We start from the raw sequence: 21,618 nt of genomic DNA on the forward strand, positions 1-21,618 counted from the left end.
ACTCCTTTCATTTCCTCACAGAAGGCAACGAGCACATCTTAGCAGAGTGGAAAACAAAAGGGTGCCACAGGGTAGATGGATGGCTGCTGTGCACGCGTGTGTGCGTGTGCATGTGTGTGTGCGTGTGCATGTGTGTGTGTGTGTGTGTGTGTTGAAAGCCGAGACAGAGCAGGAACCTGCAAGTACCTTTGGAGTAGGGTCAGTCGCTCATCCTGGAGGTGTTAATGTTCATATCCACATTCTTCTATTCCACTAACTCCTTTATCGAAAACACGATATGTTCTTTGAAGCCTAATGAAGGAGACGTGGACTTATGGCTGTTTTGGAGTCATGACATATGTCGGAAGAACTATTCGGCAATTTGCGAATGATCCATTTTTTTGAGCCAACAGACGCACAAAGGAGCAGGCGGAACGTGGATCTGTAGCTATAGGGCCTAATTTATTCTACATTTGTGATGCAGACATTTTCAAATAATGATAAAAAAATTGGAAATTATCCAAAACGACATCTATTTGGGGGGTAACAGCCAGGGAGTGGATAAAATACTCACATTTGAACACCCTGTGGCAACGTATAATAAAATAACCATAATATGGGACAGCAGGGGCCTGGCATCTGAGGGATTACATTGATTAACTGGATTAGGTTCATGATGAAAAGTCCAAAACTAATTCCACAGCAAACTGCACTGCAGCATGAGAGTATAATGACAATCTCTCGCCCTTTATTTGATCAGGTGGGTCAGCTAAGAACAGAGTCTTATTTACAGCGATGGCCCGTCACCAGCTCCTGCAAAGTCAACAGATAGACTGCAGAGCAGCGGGGAGCGACAACTTTCCCATCGCTCCGATTTAATATGAAACAGAGTGGAAGCTGCAATGTGTCCTCCTATCTTTCAACAGCATCACGCCGCGTACACAGCTGAAAAATAATCTCAGCTGGCTGCCGGGTTGATTCGCTCCGAAATACTGGGCCATTTCCATCAAATTGTCTGCAAGTCGTCTCCGCCAGCAAATCTGGCCCCTGAAGCGGAGGGGGAGTGGCACAGGAGCAACAATCTCAGATCTAACTTTCCCTTCTTCAAGCGTTACTGCTGCCGAGGAAAAATCAAAGCCATTCTGCGGATTCAGGAAGCAGAATTAAATCAGTCTGAGGTTTCAGGCGGGGGGGGGGGGGGTCAACTTTTTACATGTTAAAGGGGAATTCCACCAAGTTTACACATCAGCTGACTTGTCACAAGGACACTGGTTGGTATGGCCTCGGACCACAAAGTTCTCCTGCTACTTTTTTCTAATTTTGAGTCAACTTCTTGCATCAACTTTTCGCGTAGATCAAGCAGGATCTTCCTATAGATCTTCCTATAAAGGACGTGATTTAAAAAACGTAATTTTAGTATTACTCTTGTCATTGTTAAGCGTGTTTTAAGTGTTTAAAATGTGTACTTTTAAGTGGAATCTACTTATTTTTTTCCAAATGTGCTATTTTCATTTAAAATTTATTTACATTTACTCACATTTTCTAGTTAGCAACTCATTTCTTAGCTGTTCCTTATGGTCACGCTCCAAATCCAGGTACGGTGATAGTGGCCCACACCTTTCTGAAAGTTCATATTCATGGTGTTTCCCTCCGAGAGAGAGAGACAGAGAGAGAACCCTGCTCATTTTCTCACATCTGAACATTATTTGTCGGACTCAATTTCGACATCAGACACGCGAGGGGGGAGGGGTTTCAGGCGCCACTCAACCGTCTGAAAAGCACTTCTATTGCAGCACACGGACACCGTACCTTTCACCTGTGAATAAAATAAATCTCGATCAAAATTGTCAACAAAAAAGAAAATTGTTTACCAACTTTGAAAAAATGAAAGAATACTTCAATTGGTAACACACACTTAAAGTTTTTTTCAACTTAAAGTTAACAAGTTAAGACAAGTTTTTCTTCTGTCAGATAACCTGCATCACAAAATGGAGACGTGGACTGGAGAGGTGGGGATTCAGAAGGAAGGCCGTGTCTAATGAAAGATGTCATGGAGTTGCATCATCCAGTCTTTTTGGAGTTTGACCCATATAGCAGGAGCTAAAATGCCAGACCTTGGCCTCAGCTGTTCTGAATTTGACCATTCGCCTTTTTAAATGGGTCTCTTGTGATTCACCCAAATTTATGGGAGCGCAACACTGCTGCTGGAGCCCGCGTTAATAATACACATTCGATGCAGGATCACACTTTGACGTTCTGCTGCGTTTACCGCTCCAGATACTGTGAAACCATTTCAGACCGTATCCCCCCCCGCCCCCCTTGTTTTCAAACACACATGTACCTGTCCCACTGGTTAACCCCCATCCACCCACACACACCCACACACACCCGCTCTCCACACTTGAATGAACGCAGGAATGCGAGCGGAAAGACACAATCCACCAAAAGCCGAAACCTGGCGGGGCCTGGTCCACTCTCTGCTCGACAGCAGCCCTAATGAATGGCCATTCAGACGGGCGGACAAAGCTGAGCCTAGATTTGTACTATACGGCGGGGGTCAGGGGTCACGCAGAGCACGGGCAGATGTAGAGACCAGAGATGAAGAGATGAATGCCCACCTCTCTCTTTCAACCACCGAACCACCCAGAAAAGAGATTCATACACACCAAAACACACTGTGAAGTTAAAAACCAAATGTGCTTAGAAGAACAGTTGTTGTCATCATTTTTTTTGTTTTTTTTTATCTCCACAACATGGAAGCTCCCCTCGTCTGTTCCTTGTGGACCACACGAGCGCAACAGAACAAGAGTAATGAGTCAGTAGATAATCAAAGTACATCAACCAATGAATCTAAACACGTACTTGAAGCCCTGGCTGCTTCGTCTGGTTAAAGTAGCTTTGGAGATACGAGGAGAGAGAAAGGAAGTGCACGTGTGTGTGTGTGTGTGTGTGTGTGTGTGTGTGTGTGTGTGTGTGCGCGCAGAGTTTAAAGCTTATGCTGCGCTATAAGCTGCTCCCAGCCCGAGGCAGAGGAGAAGAAAAGAACATCTCTTCATGATTAAAAGGGCTGAGGACCAGGAAGGGAAACATAGGAGAGGACAAGCTCTCGAGCCCTCGGGGGTGAAAAAAAGGGCTCACAGGAGCATCAGGAGGCAGGAGGAGGAAACGCTGCGAGATAGCAAAGCCAGGAAACATAAGCGGAGTGAGACTCCGAAAATTCTTGCCCTCGCCGTCTCCCGTTTCCCCTCACGTTCTTTAAAATGGGGGCGACGGGATAGATGAGTGGCGTGTTTGTGACAAAAGCCACTAAGACAGAAAAAGAAGAAAAAAATCTTGTGAGATGTTTTACTTCCACATTTCTCCTATGATCTCTGACAGATCAGATAACATCAGATAGCAACTAAAGGATGATCAAGATTGAACTACTGTGGGGTGGGGGGGGGACACCTGTGAGCACTGATATAAATCTCTATCAGATAAGAAGGTTTTGAGGAAATCCAGAAGCATCAGTGTGTCTTGTAATGGTGGAGCGGCTCAGTGATTCAGGACAGGGGGCACTGGAGTAACAGGGACAGATCACACAGTCAGGTCACATGGTTGAATTCCTATGACATTCATACAATATCTCATGTTGACATATATTTGTGCTTTTTTTGTTGTTGTTGTTGGTCCACTTGAAGTAAGAATTGAGTTGAGACTGAATATCTACAAAGGCTTTTAAATGATCTGAAGAATGAGTCGTTGTTGGTAAAACACTGCTGTGCATCTTTATTATGAATACTGAATACAGATTAGCCTACACACAGGATGGTAATCAAAACATACTTTTATCTATTCATCATTTCAAAGTCTTATACTAAGGTCTTCAATATGAAAACCCGCTGTTCCCACAATCCTTGGAAGAATCTCTCAAGACGACTCAAGACTCTTGCACGACATACCAGGGTTTCTGATTGAGGCCTTGCATGAATTTGTGTTGTAAAAGAGGATGGATGATTTTGGTATCACATATTTTGACCACATTTGGTCTTTTTGGACTTTTTTCAAGTGGCGGCACAATCACTTAAACTTCGCGTGCAGTCTTTACCGTCACAAAACCTTTGGTGTGTATTAAGGGGATTTGGATTATGTTATTCATCACATTTGATTGGACTGTAAATGTGTGCAAATTGCACTTTTTGAAACCATTCTTCCACATGATGATGATAGAATGGCAACGTAGGCATCCAAGGAGCGATTAGGAAAACTAAATAGGTGAAATTAGATCGTCAGCTGTAACAATCAACCATAAAACACTACATGACACGGAACATAAAGAAAATAAATTCACTGTGCCACAGAGAGGAAACGGGATTCTATGCTTTTTGTATCCAAAGTGGCTCTTTTAGTGGCTGTTTAAGCTCCATTTTCCTGATTCACTGCAGGTCTGTGAGCCGCCAGGGGAAAATAAGACCCACACATGACCCGAATGTCAGAAAGGCTGGTATTATCCTTCAAGAGATCCAAAGTCTCTGAGAAATACTTTGACATTTTGAACTCCAGTCCATTCTTCTTCTTCTTCAACAAGCGCATGTAATAACACTAGAGGAGGGGGCCGCTCCGCTAATCAAACAGGAGCTCGGCAGTGTTGTTAGCATTCCACCCGGAAACCAATGGATACTGCTGACAACAAGCTATCCTGTTAGCTGTGTGAAATGTTTGCCCTTCTAGATGTTAAGAAACCTTTTTTTTTGTTCAGCTAGCTGAGCAAGCGCACAGACATTTTGCCCGACGACACAACAAAGACCCGATTCAAAATGTCAAAGTAACCAAATGATGGTACATTTAAACAAGACTGAACGCAATCACCCACGAGAGATTTCTGCTTTTTAAAATTGGCATTTTCTTAAGTACACGAAGATGACTTGAATGGCACTGGAAGAAAACTTGCAGTAGTTACATCAAGAAAAAAACGTGTTTGAGGCCAGGTAACTTTCTAAGAAGAAAACCAATTCGACAGTGTTCTCTGGTTTCTGAGTCCACTTGGTCCTTGTTCAGTCCGGTTATAATAAATGTGAGGTGCCAGCAGAGTCACGGGCAGTGGAAACAACCAACCACACCCCCGAGAGACACATGGAGCTACTTGAGATCACAGTGAACTCTGAAATGACAAAAGTGCTGATATGTCTGTGTCTCTTTTCACATGTTGGTGGGCTGGTGAAGGAAGATGAGAGGACTTCAGCTCTCTCCATGAATCTGCATTACACATCGCACCTGAGCAAAGGGGAGAGGTAATGTTGAAATCAAAAGGGGGGGGGGGGGGGGGGGTATAATCCAACAGTTAAGATGTTCAGTCTGTGCTTATGTAATAATGTAATCCGGATGGGTTAAATACAAGACACCCAGAGTAAAAGAAGTTCTCATTTATAATTACAGAACAAATATGAAAAGTGATTCCTCGAATTGTCACTGGCATTTCTTTGAGTCTCCTTTGGCGAAGCAATGTTCTATTGGGTCAACGACCCGTCAACTGCCAGTTTTTAAAATGACGTGATTCTACAGACACTTTGTAAGCACGGATCTGTCTCTTCTCTTGGTCCCTCTAATCTCTGGTATAAAAACACGACCACAAACTGTAAAAATGAGTAAGAGTCAGCTTCCGCCCCCGGTCACTGTGGGTGACAGGGACTCGCCAGCCTCCAGACGACTCTTTCATCCTCAGGGGAAAGTCATCCTTAGCTGCTGCTATTTTTTATTTTTTTTTAATCTCTTTTTCATCCTGGTCATGAATAAATTCTGCCAATCTCTCTTGGAGTCTGTGTTCAAAGTGGGTCACGGGAGAGGATCCGGAGTGCTCTCGGTACATGGCTGCACCTGTGTTGCTGGTGTTCATGCCCAGGCGAGTGAGCGGTGCGCTAGAAGGTCACAGTTGCAGTGCTCTTGTTTCGAAAGGTCATAGTCTGGATGCTGGAAAGGATTTTCCTCTGGTGTCCGGCCAAAGTCACTCCCATGTGCAGGAGATCCCTGAACAAAGACGAAAGGGGGGGGGGGGGGATCACAAATTAGGCAGGAAGAATATAAAGAAATGAAAGATATGATTGTGTTTGCCCTTCACATATGAAGAACGCAGCAGGAGATTGTCCGATTCGGACGTGTTCACATTTCTGGAACATTCAATCTTCCGGAAATTTTCCTGCTGTATTCTTACAGGGGCTCAATCAGACATTTTTTCAAAAATTTTAATAGGGGGCTGGGGGCAGGAAAAGTTCCTGAAAATGAGCATCATCTGCGGACATTTGCATTCTCCCATACCCGGAGAAGTTTAGGAAAATGTCTTGAATGACTTCAACATGTCTGAAAGCAGCTATAGTCTTTCATACCTAACTTGAAAATGAACTTGGTCACAACTGTAGTAAATTGGGCAGCTGCCTAAATTACCGTCACTACCAAAAGTCAGGCTAGCTCTCCAAACTTGTGGGCGTGGAGGTGTGAGTTGAAAAGTGAAAATGCTCCTCCAGGGATTATTATCAGTTCAGATAAGAAAACTGGCAATAGGAACTGACTGTGTGGTGATCTCGGCCAGCTGGTCCACGGAGTTGAAGCCCGCCTGCAGGAAGCTGTCTTCGTAGCGCTCCATCTTGACGGCCCTCAGCCATTCCCCCACCGAGGCACACGACGAGAGGGCTAAAGGCGCACGCTGGTCCAGCAGGCTGTAGGACGGCCTGGGGGGCGGAGAGGAGAAACAAAGGAATGACTTACACACATTCTGTCACCAAAACAACAGTGAGGAGCTTACATATATGTCCTGCAGCAACATTCCAGCTCACACACGGGGATATAATCTGACTGAGTGACTGACGGGGACAAACAATGGGACTTGTCAGTGTCCTCTGCTGTATGCGACCAGTCGACAGGCAGAATGCTGAGGAGGGGGAAATGGGCACAGCAAGTGGCCGACAGCTCCCAGCAGGACATTACGGGGGTACATGAGATCGGGCACTAGGAGAGTATTGTCTGGCCAGAATGTCAGAACTCCTAATAGACATTCTGCGCATTCTCAAGCAGCATATTTACTGTTGTTTGTGACCTCATCGTGTCAATCAACCAAACGCATCTGCACTCTCACCCTGCTCCCTCCTGGGCAACGATTTTCAATGACGCAGGGTTGCGGATGAGCTTGTCCAGAGCGCTGACTAGGTCCGTGAAGCGAGGACGTGCCGAGCGGTCCTTCTGCCAGCAGTCCAACATCAGCTGGTGCAGGTGGGTGGGGCAGTCGGGGGGTGGGGGCAGCCGGTAGTCCTGCTCTATGGCATTGATGACCTGAAAGAAAGAAAAAAAAAATCAAACTGATGCATTATCTTAATGGTAATTAAATCAGTATGGAGTTGCTCGGGCTGCCGGAAGATTTGCAAAAGTGGAAAAAGGAAGAAAAGATAAACAAGTTCTGCATTTAAATTATCACTGTAAAACTGTTGGCAGCTACCATACAAACACTTGGACCTTGAGACACATTGATTATCTGAAAAGTTACAATGATTCCTTATGTCAGAATGCAAATGTTGAATTTAAACCTTAAAAATCATTGTCAAGAATTGGCCAACGTGGCTTTTGGCCTAAACTTACATCCTGGTTGCTCATATCCCAGTACGGCCGCTCTCCGAAAGACATGACCTCCCACATGACAATGCCGTAGCTCCATACGTCTGAGGCAGAGGTAAACTTTCTGAAGGCGATCGCCTCTGGTGCCGTCCAGCGAATTGGGATCTTACCTCCCTGCACGGATGAGGAAAACAGTCAATACTGCAAGACTTCACATGAACACAGTCATACAGGGCTCTAACAAGGAACGTATAGGGGTAAAGTAATAACTCTAAGTTCAATAATGAACTTTTTCAGCTGCAAGAGGGAAGGACATGACAATAATTGTGCTGTGGAACGCAGAGTTTTTGTCATCAACGCGCTCACTGGGAATTTTGGGGGGATTTTCCTGCTGTATTCTCACATGGGCTCACTGACATTTTTCCATAAATTTTACAAGGGGGCTGGCAGGAAAAGTTCAGGAAAATGTCTGGACTTCAGTTCAAGTTTGAAAACAGCTTGTGTCTCAGAATTGGGGATTTAACTTCAAACCAACTTGAAAAAAATATAGCATGCTGCTAAATGTAATGCAGAAAACATACCACGTGATAATCAATCGCATGTTGGTCTATTTGTCAGATCAGTGTCGTGATCATTCACACCCTGGAGTTCTTAAAATGTACATATAAGTGAAGCGGACTGTCATCTCACCAGAGAGCTGGTGTAGGTCGGGTCCGAGGAGTTCTCCTGCAGGAAGCGCGACAGGCCGAAGTCGGACACCTTGCACACCAGGTTGCTGTTGATCAGGATGTTGCGGGCGGCCAGGTCCCGGTGGACGTAGCTCATCTCTGCCAGGTACTTCATGCCGGAGGCGATGCCGCGCAGCATGCCCACCAGCTGGATGGGTGTGAACTGGCTGTCGTTCAGCTGAGGGGGAGAGAAACAATTGGGTTGGAGCGTGCGTGAAGCGACGTCGTGTTTCGCAGCGCGTGTTCTCTTATCTCACACTGACCCGCAGGAAAGAATCCAGAGCTCCGTTCTCCATGAACTCTGTGAGGATCATGACTGGACAGCTGGCCGTGATGATCCCCTCCAGGTGGATGATGTTGGGGTGCTGGAACTGGCCCATGATGGACGCCTCAGACAGGAAGTCCCGCCTCTGCTTGTCTGTGTAGCCTCCCTTTAGTGTCTTTATGGCTACGTAGTTTTCTTTTTTCCCCGGGACCCTCAGCCGTCCGCGACACACCTCGCCGAACTCTCCTGCAGCACAAAGACACACAAACGCACATTAGAGCTGCTTTCTTTAGCTGGTGTTCACCTTATTAGGAGGCTGAGTTATGTTCAGCAAAGCTAAAAGCCGCTTGAAGCTAGTGGTGCCCTTTGGTTTGAATGGAGGCTACTAATATTTGCTAACATTTATCAGTTAATTGCTTTTTTTTACTCGCCAATATTGAGTTTTGTCTAATACAGAACACAGACAATGGTTTTAAATGTCACAGAAGCAATTTAACTTTGTAGATTAGATACATTTCTAACCAAGTTATTTTGAAAGACAATCTGCAAAAGCTACAAGGCTGCGATACCACAGAAAAGAGTTTGCCAGAAGAGTTTAAACTTTTATGAATTATGGGAAAAGCACATGGCCGACTGCTTACCGGCGCCGATAACCTCCTCAATCTTGACAAAGGAAACGTCGATTTCCTTGGCAAACTCTCGCACTGCCTCATTCGGGTCCTCATAGGTGAAGGGGTCAATATAAACCTTGACCCCTGCGAGAGAAAGACAAACAGAGTCGTGGGAAAGGAAAAGAAGAAATGTTTGAGAACTACAAGCAGAGCCTGGTCATATTAAATATGATGTCCTTGATGTGAATGATTTGCAAATCGCTGCCGAGGTTCAGTATGCGTCCTTCATCTGTTACCTTGGCCAACGAGGTACTGGCTGTTTTTGTCGCTGAGCTCTGGATCCTTTATTCGGTTGTGTCTGCTGCAGGCAGAGAGAGATCGGAATTTAAAAAACATATACGATTTGGATGGAAGTGCAGTTATCTGAAAAATGGATTGCTGACTTATTTGTGACAGGCGTTCCTAATTCTTTTTCAATATGATGCAAATCAATGATTTTACAATGTGACTGTTCAGATGCAAACAAAAAAAATTGTCTTGCTGACTAAAATACTCGAGAAGAAAAAATTGGGGTTATTTTTATTTGATGTTATAAATTCTAGGATGTGAGCCAGCACAGCAAAATATGATAATCTATTGATCCCCTCGGGGAATACTCAGGGCCCCATGCACAGAGAGGTCAAAGTTCAGTTCAGCCACAGACCACTACCCTCTAGTTAATGTAGATCCAGAGTCTTGAAGGACTCCCTCTCTTCCAAAAACACCTCCATCATTTTTATTATATTTTGACAAAAGAAAACCTCTCCCTCGCTGTGAAACAGGCTTTTGTTGACCTTATAAACAATCTTCAGCGATCTCAATAGCACAGCGCATGATGGGCTTGTGGTAATGACGAATACCTGAGCCAACCACTGTGGTTCTGCTCTTTGACACCAGAGGCTCCATTATAATTCTGCTGGCAAAAAACTCATCCCTTGAAGACTGTAACAACGCCTGTAGCTACTGGATCCCCTGCCTTCCTCCATTTCTCTCCCTCTCCCACCTCATAAGCCTAAAATAGCAATAATGCACCACCCTCGGTTAGTGGCAGATCTGGGCCTCAGCCACTGGTCTGGGTGTGTGTAAGTAACCCTGTGTGTGTGTGTGTGTGTGTGTGTGTGTATGTCACAAGGTCACAGCTATTGTTCTCCTGTCCTGTGGAAACAGGGTTGGGACGCCTGCATCCTGTCTCTCCCTGCCCTCTACCTCTATCGTCATCTCTCTCAATCTCGCTCTCTCTCTCCCACACACACACACACACACACACACACACACACGCACACGCACACGCACACGCACACGCGCGCACACGCACACTTTCTCCCTCTGATGGCATCCAACACTATTTACTCAAACAATGAGGCCTAAGGAAAATGTTCTAATGAGCAGGATAACTTTTAGCTGTGCAAGCAAAAGGCATCATGAGCATTGCTTTGTGTCTGAACTGCCCCGCAGAGAAAAATGGTGTGGGTAACAAAGTGCAAACCTACTGTTGATAAGATAGGATTTGTATAAACAAGAGAACAAAGTGGGGCAAAATTGTAAAATTGGGGTCATGGTTGTTATTGGTTTTCGATTTACCCATTTTATTCCCATTTCCTGTTATTCTATCAGCTTCTTGGTCTTTTTCACCCTTTCCCTTGTTCTCACCGTATACAGTAAGCGGCCACAAAGACGAACAAGACGAGCAGCAGCATCCCAACAGCAATGAGGATGCCAGGTACCAAGAACTGGGAGGCTGATTCATATCCTGAAACAGACGAGAAGAGACGAAGACAAAGAGAAAAGGAAACGGACAGAAAGACAGAGAGTTAGGGTAACGTACTGTAATGACAGAAATTGTGACAGGAGGTTTATGCTGGTAGTAAAGAAAAGCATGAGTGGGAAGGTAAGAACATGACAGGAATTCATAATATTAAAGAGGCTGAATACAAGGACACTAACTCTAGTCAAGGACAAAGGCAATAAATTCATAACAAGAAACTATGCTAGGCCAAGGAAAAATGTGTGAAAGGAAAAAGGAGTGTGTGAAAGTCTGTCTCCAGGGTTTTTCTTACCATCAGGCAGCGTGCGGAAGAAGGCTGCAGGACTAAAGCTGCTATAACCAGCCATGGTGCGCACCCGAACCTGCACCTCATACTGAGTGGCCCTGCGGAGGTCCGTCAGCACCGCCTGGTTTCTGTTGCTCTCCGTGTAGTGGCACTGGTCCTCACTGCGACGCTCCTAGTGAAAAAAAATACGGAGTTAGGCCAACTCGAGGTGAGCGTTAAAAAAGACAAAGTAACATCCAGAGCAGACGGTAAAAACCTACTCAAGTGTCCTCGATAGGAATTCAAATGTGCTAGTTACTGCAAAACTGCATATTGGTTATTTGAGTTTCATTCACTACAATTACAGTTCATTAAAACTATTGATCTCACTCCTAATCTCAAATTGCTTTGATACACGGGATGTAGTATTTGTTATTGTATATTGTATTTCTATTCAAATTAAAAATTATTTAAGTTAAATTAAAATAAGAAAAAAATAATTTAGAAGGAAATTTAGAAGCAATATTTAGAAGCAATAAAGACACATCTTATCTTATCTTAATCAGAACCATGTTAATTAATGTGTCGGAGGTTTACACATTTTAAAATTGATTTCATTCACGCAAAAAGCATCTTCGTGTCTCAGCTGCAATATTCATCAATGAAACAAAGTCTTACTCTCAGAAATTGGATCAATGTTTTGAGCTGACACACTGCAATGTTTCATTAAGGTTGTCAAATATTTGACAGTTACGTATTTGTTTTTGTTTTTTCTGGGACTCCCACCCTCTGTTTCCTACTTCTGCTTTGTGGAGTTTTCTAAGCCTGAGCCTTAGTATGCGTGAAGAGAAAATTTAATCTGAACAGAAATACGTTGTCAGAAAGCTCTCACCTTCTCACAATAGCGCAGCTGATACTGCAGGATGGTGTAGTGCTGCTGAGCTGGGACCGACCAGTGCAGAGTCAGACTGCTCTCCGTGGAGTTACTCTTCCGAATCACAGACACCAGCGATGGCACTGCACAGACGCCAGATGTATTAGAAATACTACATGAGATTCTGCATATTTTTTTCCGTTTTCCGTCCACCTCTTCCCCATCCACCGTCTTACCGTCATGGCTTGAGGTGATGTTGACACTTTCGCTGGCGGGGTCCTTGCCACTGAGTTGAGACACCCCGTTGAGCGCTTGGATGGTGAAGGTGTAGGTGGTGTGCGGTAGCAGGCCCCACACTTCCACCCTGCGGCCCAGCAGGCCGTGCTGCGTCGGCCGGTAGCTGACGCTGTCTCCGCAGGGGAGACACGGGCCCTTGGGTGACCTGCACACGGAGCACCTGATGGTGTAGCTCAGGTCTGTTCTGCCGCCGCTGTCCAGGGGCTCGTTCCACTCCAGACTGAGCGTGGTGTCGTTGATCTTGGTGCTGATGCTGCGCGGGGCTGACGGAGGTTCTACAGCGAGGAGAAAAATATGCTCCAATTAAAATTTGCTTTTACTGTCTTATGATTACATGGAATGGACATAATTGCCCTTAAAGCCTGTAACAGCCAAATCGTCCTGGAACAGTTTTTCATTTTGGGAAAAGATGCTTCTGGATGAAGCTTCACATTTAATGTTTGGTGGTGAGAGTGTAGTCTTATCAATCATCTCATTCAATTTTAATCCTAAAGCGAACAAGTATACCTCCCAAAATTTCATTCAATTCCTTTTCATGTTGTCTTTTCCTGGTCCTAAGAGCAGCATTAATTTCAGACTCGGGTGATGCAATTTTGTAAACCTCTTTAACTGATTCAGCAGTGTCATTATAGCAACATCAAATATGATAGCATTTCAGTTTTTTTCTTGTGACTAAAAGCCTTCAGAATGCACCAATAATCATCCCCCCAAATGTTGTCACATTATTCAGACAGAAATGTCATCGTGTTTAATTTTTCCAGTTGTCGCTTACGCCTGATGCAATCACAGTGTACAACGTTTCTCCATCAAATCAAATTTTAATCTCTTCCATGTCGTTTTGCAGCTGCTTTACCTTTTCATGACCCACACAGTCAATTTCTTCACTATGTTATTTTCACATATATACACTGAGAATTTTTTCATCCCCACACATGTAGTCACCAAGCAGAACAGAGGTCCTGCGGTGGCTTTGCGTCACAACGGGAGCATGTGTTGCGGTATTTAACTGGTGCAATTACGTTTGTCTGAAATTGGATGATAATGATCGCCGTCTGAAAAGTGTAAGACGACTCACGATCGCCTCAAGCCATGTATAGCTGTACAGCAACACCACTCAGCCACTGTGAACGAGCTCCTTTTCCTTTGTCAGTGAGCCTGCGGGTGACTTAAGTGCTAATAAGTGTCCTTAAGTGGGACAACATCACAGACAATGTGGGCATATGAATCCTGAATTTAACATTCGGGAACAGGGATTTTTTTTAGAGGTGATACGTTTCATGACTCAACAAACAGACTCCCCTTCATTAAAATCACAAAGGCTGTCACAGCAACATGAAACACTTATTTTGAAGGGGAAAGGGCTGCGTGATTTACAGATGGGTCACAATTTCTTATACAAATTGAAAATTTAAGTAATGTGCAAAACTGCACAGACAACCCAGCACAAAAACAGAAACAGTATGATTACGTGATTAATAATTAAGATAACGCTTTTGTAATTAAAGTTATCAGTAATAATAAAATTGGAAGATGTAAAATTTGAGTTGGCATTAATATCACACCTGCAGAGAACAGAAAATGTCAACAGCCTGACGCCGAGTTTCACATTGTTTCACTTGCTCTTTAAGGCCACTGCAAGAGAATGAACCTAATGAAACAGTCCCTCCCCATTCAAACGCCTGACGTGTGGCTGAATTAAAATTCCCGAATCGGCATGGAGGTGTCACTTGAGACCACCAATGGCTACTTAACTATGGAGAGAAAGCCCTACCCCCCAACAACCTGTCACAAAAGACATGCAACTCAATGCCCTGCACTCGGAGAATGGAAACAAAGCAGATCAGAGGAGCCCGGCTAAGTGACACAAGAGGAGGAGAGAAACATCACCAGAGATGGTGAAAAAGTGCTGAAGAGCAATGGAAGGAGAACAAATGAGTGGGAGCTTGTGTTACTTAGCATCTACACATTTGCATGTGGATTTGAGCGTTCGAGAACTGTTGAAAGCAGCATATACTCACTGGTGCATGGGCTGTTTGGAGTGTCAGATTCTGCACGTAGGTATCCAGAGCGACATGCGCACACTGACGCCCCCCTGATGGAGGCGTGACTGAGTCCCGGACAGCCTGTGCACTGTCCCTCTGTGCTCGGCTTGAACTGACCCACAGGGCAGGCTGAGAGGGGGGAACAAATGGAGGAAAATTATCCACAACTTCGCACAAGATCTTCCCATCCCAGACAGACCTGGGTCAAAACTGAATATGCAAATACATTTTTTTTTTAGGGTAATTTTGTGCAGGATTATTGCAGGTTGACAGACAGAACCACATAATGAGGTCTCTAAAGAGAAGACAAAAAATGGTAATGAGCTGATACCAAGTCTATTCGGTGAACACACACTGTTGGCATGTTGCTTATCATTTCATTTGATCATGATCATGATCATATCTGAATAACAAGACCAAACAAAGTCAAGGTTCTCAGGATGAACAGAAACGTGAACAGAGTCTAAACTGGTGCTGAAAGGCTTAGCTGACTAATAACTTGTCTTTTCATTGCTGGATTACTCTGAAACTACTGAACCGATTTCCATGAACTTCTGTGCAGAGGTTGGACATGACCCAAGGAAGAATCTATTAAATTTTGAGGAACATCCAGAGAGACAAGCGGATCCAGGGGTTGTTTTTATCCCTCCCACTCGCTTTAACATGGCAAGTTAATCAATTTACAGACAGAAAAATGAATGGACATCAGTTTTGATAGATTGAAAAATGCCAAATGTTCTCTGGTTCCAGCATCTCAGATATGAGGATTTCAATTTCCCCCCCCTCTGTTTAAAAACACATTGATTAATTTGATAATAATAATAGTATGTTGTTGTCCTTGTCTGAACTCCTTCTCCTCTCAACTTCTACACATGAACACGACTCACACCAGCGCTTGTCCGGCACGTGAATGTGTAATGAGCTGTCGTCTTGTAACGCCACATGTTCACCGACACCTGCAGTGTTTACTATTCTGGGTTCAGAGGCTGAAATGCAGCTCCGGCTGCTGAGTGAGATGAACATGACAACAAACACACTGTGGCCAACAGTTTGACACAAGAATATCCAGCGTGTGAACAAAGTCTCTGGAGTGTGGTGAGAAATAAGACCATCTTGTTCCTTTTTTAAATTCTTCCTTAATTTGTCGAGAGCTGCGATTATTTGGTAATGACTTCTAATCTATTTAAAGTATCATCCTGTAATTTTCTGCATTATATAACATTGTTAAAAATATAAGGACACGCAGGGAGATCAACCCCTCCCATGTAGCAGTATTTATAGCCTGCTACAGCTCTAATTCAAAGATATGGTTTAAATAAAGTAATCAAGCTCATCTACAGCACTAAATCAACCTGACAGCAATCATACATTTTAGAGTAAGAGGGTTGTGTATGACACAGAAAATATATGTATTGTCTGTGGGAGATAATGGCATTGCAGCAAATTTTAATTTTAAACCTAGATGTCGATTTCATTTTCTGAAATGACCGGCCTACGACGCAAATTAACTGTTCAGTCTGGCTATAAAGGCAATTTCCCTTTATGGTCTAGTGTGTATTTTTTCCCCCCTCACAGCTCTCCTCAGTGACGGAACGCTGGAAATGTCAACCCCACTTCACCAGAAGCGCAATGTCGCAAATTATTATTATTATTTTTCTGTCATGAAAAATGATTATGCCTCTCACGGAGATCAAACTGAAACCCACATTCAAACACAGACTGATAGAAACACACGTTTTCTTTTCTGGAGAAAAATGTCGCATTTGTTCTTGTGTTTCTCTGTGTTCAGCCATCAAAATTTTTCCTTGTTGGGGTGCGTGTGCGTGTGTGTGTGTGCATACACAGGGCTTGATAATTGGACTCATTAGATGGAGCTGCTGCACAGCTCCTGAGAGAATCATCCTGCTTCTTCCTTCTTTTTTTTGTCTGCTTCTCTTTGATGTTCCTCAAAGCGATATGATCTTTACCCCAATCAGCCACCCCCACACTACCTTCACCTCCCGGGCTCCTTCTATCTGAGCGGAACCATGAGTGTCCGCAGCAGTAAGCCTTTGACCTCGCTCTTCCTCTCCGAGATAAGTGCTGCTCCTCCTGACCTCTCTCTGTCCCCTCCATGTCGGAGCTGTTCTCCTCCTTCATTAACTTCCTTTGTCTCTCATTTCCTCTTCAATACTTCTCCCCTTGCTCAGCTCAACCCACCCTCGTCTTACCATTGTTTTCTTGTTTAGTCTGCCTGCTTTGCAGCCTATGTGGGTGTAGTCTATATAAATACATATTTCCTTCTTACCTGTGCATCGTGTGTGTCCCTCAGCGGGCTCGTATCCCGGTACGCAGGCGCAGGAGGTCGTCGGCTGGCCCACCCACTGGCCATCTTCCCCGCAGAAGAGCTTAGGGGGACGAGGTCGGGGCCCCTGCTGGGCGGCGTGCTCCGCGCACACACCCTGTGCCTCTTGCACCAGGGTGCGGGGAACAGTCTCGGGGAAAGAGGAGAGAGCACTGAGCAGGGGAGGACACTTTTTGAAGAACACCCTGACAGACAGCAGGGCCATGCAGGCGCCCTGAGCCTGGAAAGCCAAGTAGAAACCTCTCTTAGACAGAGGGCCGAGTCTTAAGGTCTTCACATTAAATTTCCGCTCTCCGCCCTTCCTCAGAAGAAAGTCTGCAGCCACCGTGTCCACCTAGGGCAGGAAGAAAGTGAAGAGGTCTTATGTAATGGCCCGATTCAAACACACACGATTCAGTCTTAATAAGGACTAGGCTGGTGGTTTCACATGTTTTAGCCATCTTCGCACATTAACTACACATCACATGTGCTTTACATTTACTGAACAAATTCCAAAGCACACCACTGTGATTTCAGATTGATTTACTACCTTCCTGGCAGCCATTGTTTCCCATTTGTTATAGTACGCTTTGAAGCTCAACTCGCAGGGACTCGAAACAGGCTCCGGAGAAAGGGTAATTCATCACGGTGAACATTTCATCCCTTTATATTTTTCCGTCAGAGTTACATTATTAAGCGGTCGAGGAGCAGGGACTATTTTGAATCCTCACTTTAGTGCGGTGTTCAAGGATGGGGAGATGCTGACAGACGGTGCTCATCAGCAACACAACATGAAGGTTGTTAAACAGACTGAATGCACCGACGAGGGGAGTTTAGAGGACAGACCTCGCTCCCACGAGACGAAAATGTAACTGATAGAAAATATAAGTCACAAAATGTTGAATATAAAAATGACTCATGCCACTTTTTAGTCTCTGATTGTGATACTGCATTGAACTGGATGGAAGCCAACCACACGTTGGAAGGTGAGAAGCTAATCTAAAAATGTACGTTACGCTCTAGAAAATGGTAAGGAGTCATTTTACAGTATGATATATCAATACATCATAATGTCCACAAAAAGCAACAAAAAAAAAAAGTTAAGTAAAGTTCTTGTATTAAATATGGACTCAAAGTTGGACCAGCAACTTTACAAGTCATACTTTACAATGATTTGGAACTTTTTGGGGGAAGGTGTCAAAAGGATATGCCATCAATTTAATATTGCAAATGCATTAAGTTGGGGAACTCAAAAAAGGTTTTTTCTTTTTTTTTTAAAGAAAGGTCATGTTCAACGCAAAATACCTCTGCTTTTCATTATTAGTATGCAAATTAAAAATATTTGAATCTACATGTTACATTCATTATGTTTTTAATAGTGAAAAAAAAGAGCTCAATAAGACATGCAACTACATCCATACTATTACGTGGGCTTTTTTAAACAGCATTCTAAAACGAAAAACAATCTCAGTCCAAAGAAGCGCTTTAGCTCCATATGAGAAGTTATCTCCGTCCATAATAACACGCCCGAAATCGCATATCACACGACCATTCAAGCACACTGAGCATGTGCGTGCATAGAGGAAGCAGACTTTCTACTCTGCAGGCGGTTGCTTAGTTACAAAAAATAGGAAGGACATGTAATGACAATGGTGAAAAGTAAGAGCGGGGATTTCATTTTCTTGGAGCGACGACGAGGTAGAACTGTTACTAACAAAAAGTGTTTTGCCTTCACCGCTGTATAGTCTAGTTGTGACTGATGAGAACCCATCAGGAAGCGAATGCGGGTGACTGTATCGTTGTTTCCGAATGTCTACGTTTTTTCATACTACACTGAAGCGCTGCAGTTTTCTAACTAAATCGGGTTGAGTGGGGCTTCCAAACTTCTCCATTCTAGGCGCTATGACACTCCCGAGAAATGTGGACAGCAGGCGTAAACATAGCAGCGATATGTAATAAAACTGAAACGTAGCAGTGTGGACGTAGCCAAAGTTAGTCGGTTAAAGTCAGGGGTACACGCTTATGCAGATCTTCATGTTAAAAAGTCAAAAATGTTATTATCTAAAAAATAAGTATTTCCTGAGAAACAAGGCATTTAATAATAATGATATCCTATAATAATGTGGCTGTGATTTGTTTTGAACATCAAGATGCTGGATGTACCTTGGTGTACGGGTTCTCCATCCAGAGCGGGTAAGAGGCCGTGGCCTCGTTGGAGTCTGCCTGGAAGTAGTAGAGGTTGAAGGTCTCCTTGCAGCTGCGGTGGTGGGTGCTCCTGGAGGAACACTCCAACATGGTGAACCGCAGTTCCACGTAGACCTGAGACGCTCCCCGGCGCTGGATGAAGCCACTGCGCAGCCAGTGGCTGGATGAGCTGTCGCTCTGGCAGATCTCATAGGTCCTCACGCTGTTGTTCTCGTCATCTAAGCCGCTGACTTCCTCCCACTGAGAGCAAAGTGGGGGAACAAAGTGTCATCAGGTTAAAATGACATCTGACCCCAAAAACTTTTTTTTGCGAGCACAGAGTATATTTAATTGCCCTATAAAAAGCCCCACTATAGTCTTTATATAATGGGTCACCATTAAAAGTCCTATTCATCATAATAATGTTGCAGCTCTCTGTTGGCCCTCTGTTGCTGTAATGCACCTGTCAGAGCCCGGTGGGACAGAATCTGGCCCGCTGTGGATTTTTGATCGAGCCCAAATTTGAATCTGGGTTGTTAAATCATTCCTCCCACTGAGCTGCAGCTCAGCTAGTGGGAATCCAAGTCTCACTTGTCACACAGAGCACACTGCTGCACACAGCATCCAAGGCAGACACAGCTTTCACCCCTCAAACACAATTTTAGACTAAAACGCAGGAATACAGAGGGGATATCACAAATATGTATGAACTGGAAAACCTCTACAGAAATCTACATTTGTTGGGGACAATTGTGGGAGCCAAATACAACTGAAAACTGCTTTCATGTTTGACTTCTGAGTCAACAGCAAACATGTTCCTCACCACTATGTTCCCAAGGGCGGGGAACAAACAGGAAATTAACATACTCGAACAGAATTTAGCAGATTTGCTGAACTTGAGACTCAGAAATTCAGTTATGTAAATATGTAAATCTTTAAAAATCCATTTGCAGATGATGTGTTGAGTGAGGCAGAATACTGGTCTGAATGAATTACAGTGCGTCAGAGCACTGAGGGCCAGGTTTGAATCACTTGAAGGGAAAATGTCCCGTCTAATCCCAACATATAAATACTTTGGCAGCACATAATTCTGAGAACAAAATGTTTTTCCGTGAGGAAGATGCACAAAGCAGCCCACAGGGTTCATCTGGATTTGACGAAAAACAAACAAACAGAAAACATTTACAGTAGATAAATATGTTTCAAATGAAAATCAGTGAGAGAACTTTAAATATATAGATGTACGGCTTTACACAACACATCAGTTGTTTGTGAGAGGTTGGATACCAGTTCCCAGCAAACAGACATGATGTGTTTCTTTACAGGTTATGCAGTGTTATTTTTTTTAATTCATTACCTTAAGAAATTGAATATGAATGTAATACACGTGGCAGGATTAATCCTGTGTCATCACTGTTCACTCAGGACTCTGGACTCTAGCTGCAGGAGTTGGATACTCATCAGCGTAAAGCCATGAAATTATATTTATGATTTCATTAAATTAGTCTGCAATAAAACTATTACACTGGAGGTTTGACATGAATATTAGCTTTGTTTGGTCTCCTAATAAAACCTGAATAACATTTAACAATGATTTCACAATCTTTTTAAACTGAGACGCGACAAACATCTGCTATGAAGCCATCACAACCCCCTGAATCCTAAAAATAAACATTCCTTTAAAATCTGTCATTTTTTGATGCAGGCAGCTTGTGGCATCTCCCCGCTGCTACATCTTTGCTTCTGACTCTACAGTTTTAAGTCGGTGTTAAAGAACAACAACCCAGCCAGCTTTTTAAAATAACTGTTTCAAACGATAATGTCTGCTAAAACCATTTTAGAGATAGCCAGTCTGTTTTTCTTTGCGTCTTAATCAAAAGCACAGTCACATTTGTCCAGTTCCAAAAATCTCCCCTTGCCAGCATTACTTCAACCGCTTTCCTTCCGAGACATCAGCAAGTTGAGGAGTTTTGGTCGCCAAAGCTGCTGGCAAAAAATACCCTTGCAACCACTCCTCAGTTGATCAAATTACAAATATGTCTTTTTTTTCTGGCTGCACTATTCAGAACTGTGGGCAGCACCAAGGTTGATGGGATATATCATGGCATCTGCTTCCAATATACTTTGAATCCCACATTCACTCTGGCGTTTCCTTTATTCTGTCAGTTACCAGCCATATAAGGAACTCTTTTATAGCCAAAGTAACAAAGGAACAGCTGGAATCCAAAAATCCCCAGCCACCACAAGGCCTGTGTTAGGAATACAGATAACATAGTGAAGCTGGGGTTACATACCTCGGGTTTGGCATTTGAGAAGATGGTCCACTTGAGATCAGAGGTCTCAGTCTTAGTGTTCATCAGGACCTCTGTAAAAGAAGATAAAACATACATCAGCAGGGAAATATTAAAATGCCACTTCCTCGCATTCAGAGAATTCAAAAAGTGAATATAAAGTGAACGTAGCTCTAGCTCATACTGGGATAAGAGTAGAAGATGGACTTTTACCAGTCAATTACATCCACTGGAACATTTCCCCACTGCCCTAAAATTGTCTTTCCTCTCATGTTTGTTCTAATTCCCCTCATGTCCCCACCGTCCCCAGACACACATCAGGGCTGTGGCCACACTGAACCTGGTGAAAGGAGTCTGCTTTTGTCAAGGGAGACCTG

General features: G+C 43.8%; 1 protein-coding gene across 1 annotated transcript in view; it reads right to left on the reverse strand.

The window, feature by feature from the left end:
* Positions 1 to 3,723: 3,723 nt before the first annotated feature.
* ephb4a (eph receptor B4a) overlaps positions 3,724 to 21,618 on the reverse strand; it is a 34,862-nt gene continuing 16,967 nt past the window's right edge. The window contains exons 2-17 of the mRNA XM_035625724.2: positions 21,245 to 21,315; positions 18,930 to 19,211; positions 16,731 to 17,121; positions 14,420 to 14,572; positions 12,341 to 12,676; positions 12,123 to 12,247; positions 11,258 to 11,423; positions 10,851 to 10,950; positions 9,458 to 9,522; positions 9,192 to 9,305; positions 8,549 to 8,796; positions 8,248 to 8,463; positions 7,582 to 7,731; positions 7,085 to 7,278; positions 6,522 to 6,680; positions 3,724 to 5,982 (exon numbers count right to left, since the gene is read on the reverse strand). Coding sequence (XP_035481617.1) covers positions 5,874 to 5,982; positions 6,522 to 6,680; positions 7,085 to 7,278; positions 7,582 to 7,731; positions 8,248 to 8,463; positions 8,549 to 8,796; positions 9,192 to 9,305; positions 9,458 to 9,522; positions 10,851 to 10,950; positions 11,258 to 11,423; positions 12,123 to 12,247; positions 12,341 to 12,676; positions 14,420 to 14,572; positions 16,731 to 17,121; positions 18,930 to 19,211; positions 21,245 to 21,315 — 2,879 coding nt within the window. The 3' untranslated portion in view covers positions 3,724 to 5,873. The remainder of the gene's footprint in view (positions 5,983 to 6,521; positions 6,681 to 7,084; positions 7,279 to 7,581; positions 7,732 to 8,247; positions 8,464 to 8,548; positions 8,797 to 9,191; positions 9,306 to 9,457; positions 9,523 to 10,850; positions 10,951 to 11,257; positions 11,424 to 12,122; positions 12,248 to 12,340; positions 12,677 to 14,419; positions 14,573 to 16,730; positions 17,122 to 18,929; positions 19,212 to 21,244; positions 21,316 to 21,618) is intronic.

The sequence above is a fragment of the Scophthalmus maximus genome, chromosome 2, assembly GCF_022379125.1.
Source record: "Scophthalmus maximus strain ysfricsl-2021 chromosome 2, ASM2237912v1, whole genome shotgun sequence".
Taxonomy (NCBI): Eukaryota; Metazoa; Chordata; class Actinopteri; order Pleuronectiformes; family Scophthalmidae; genus Scophthalmus; species Scophthalmus maximus.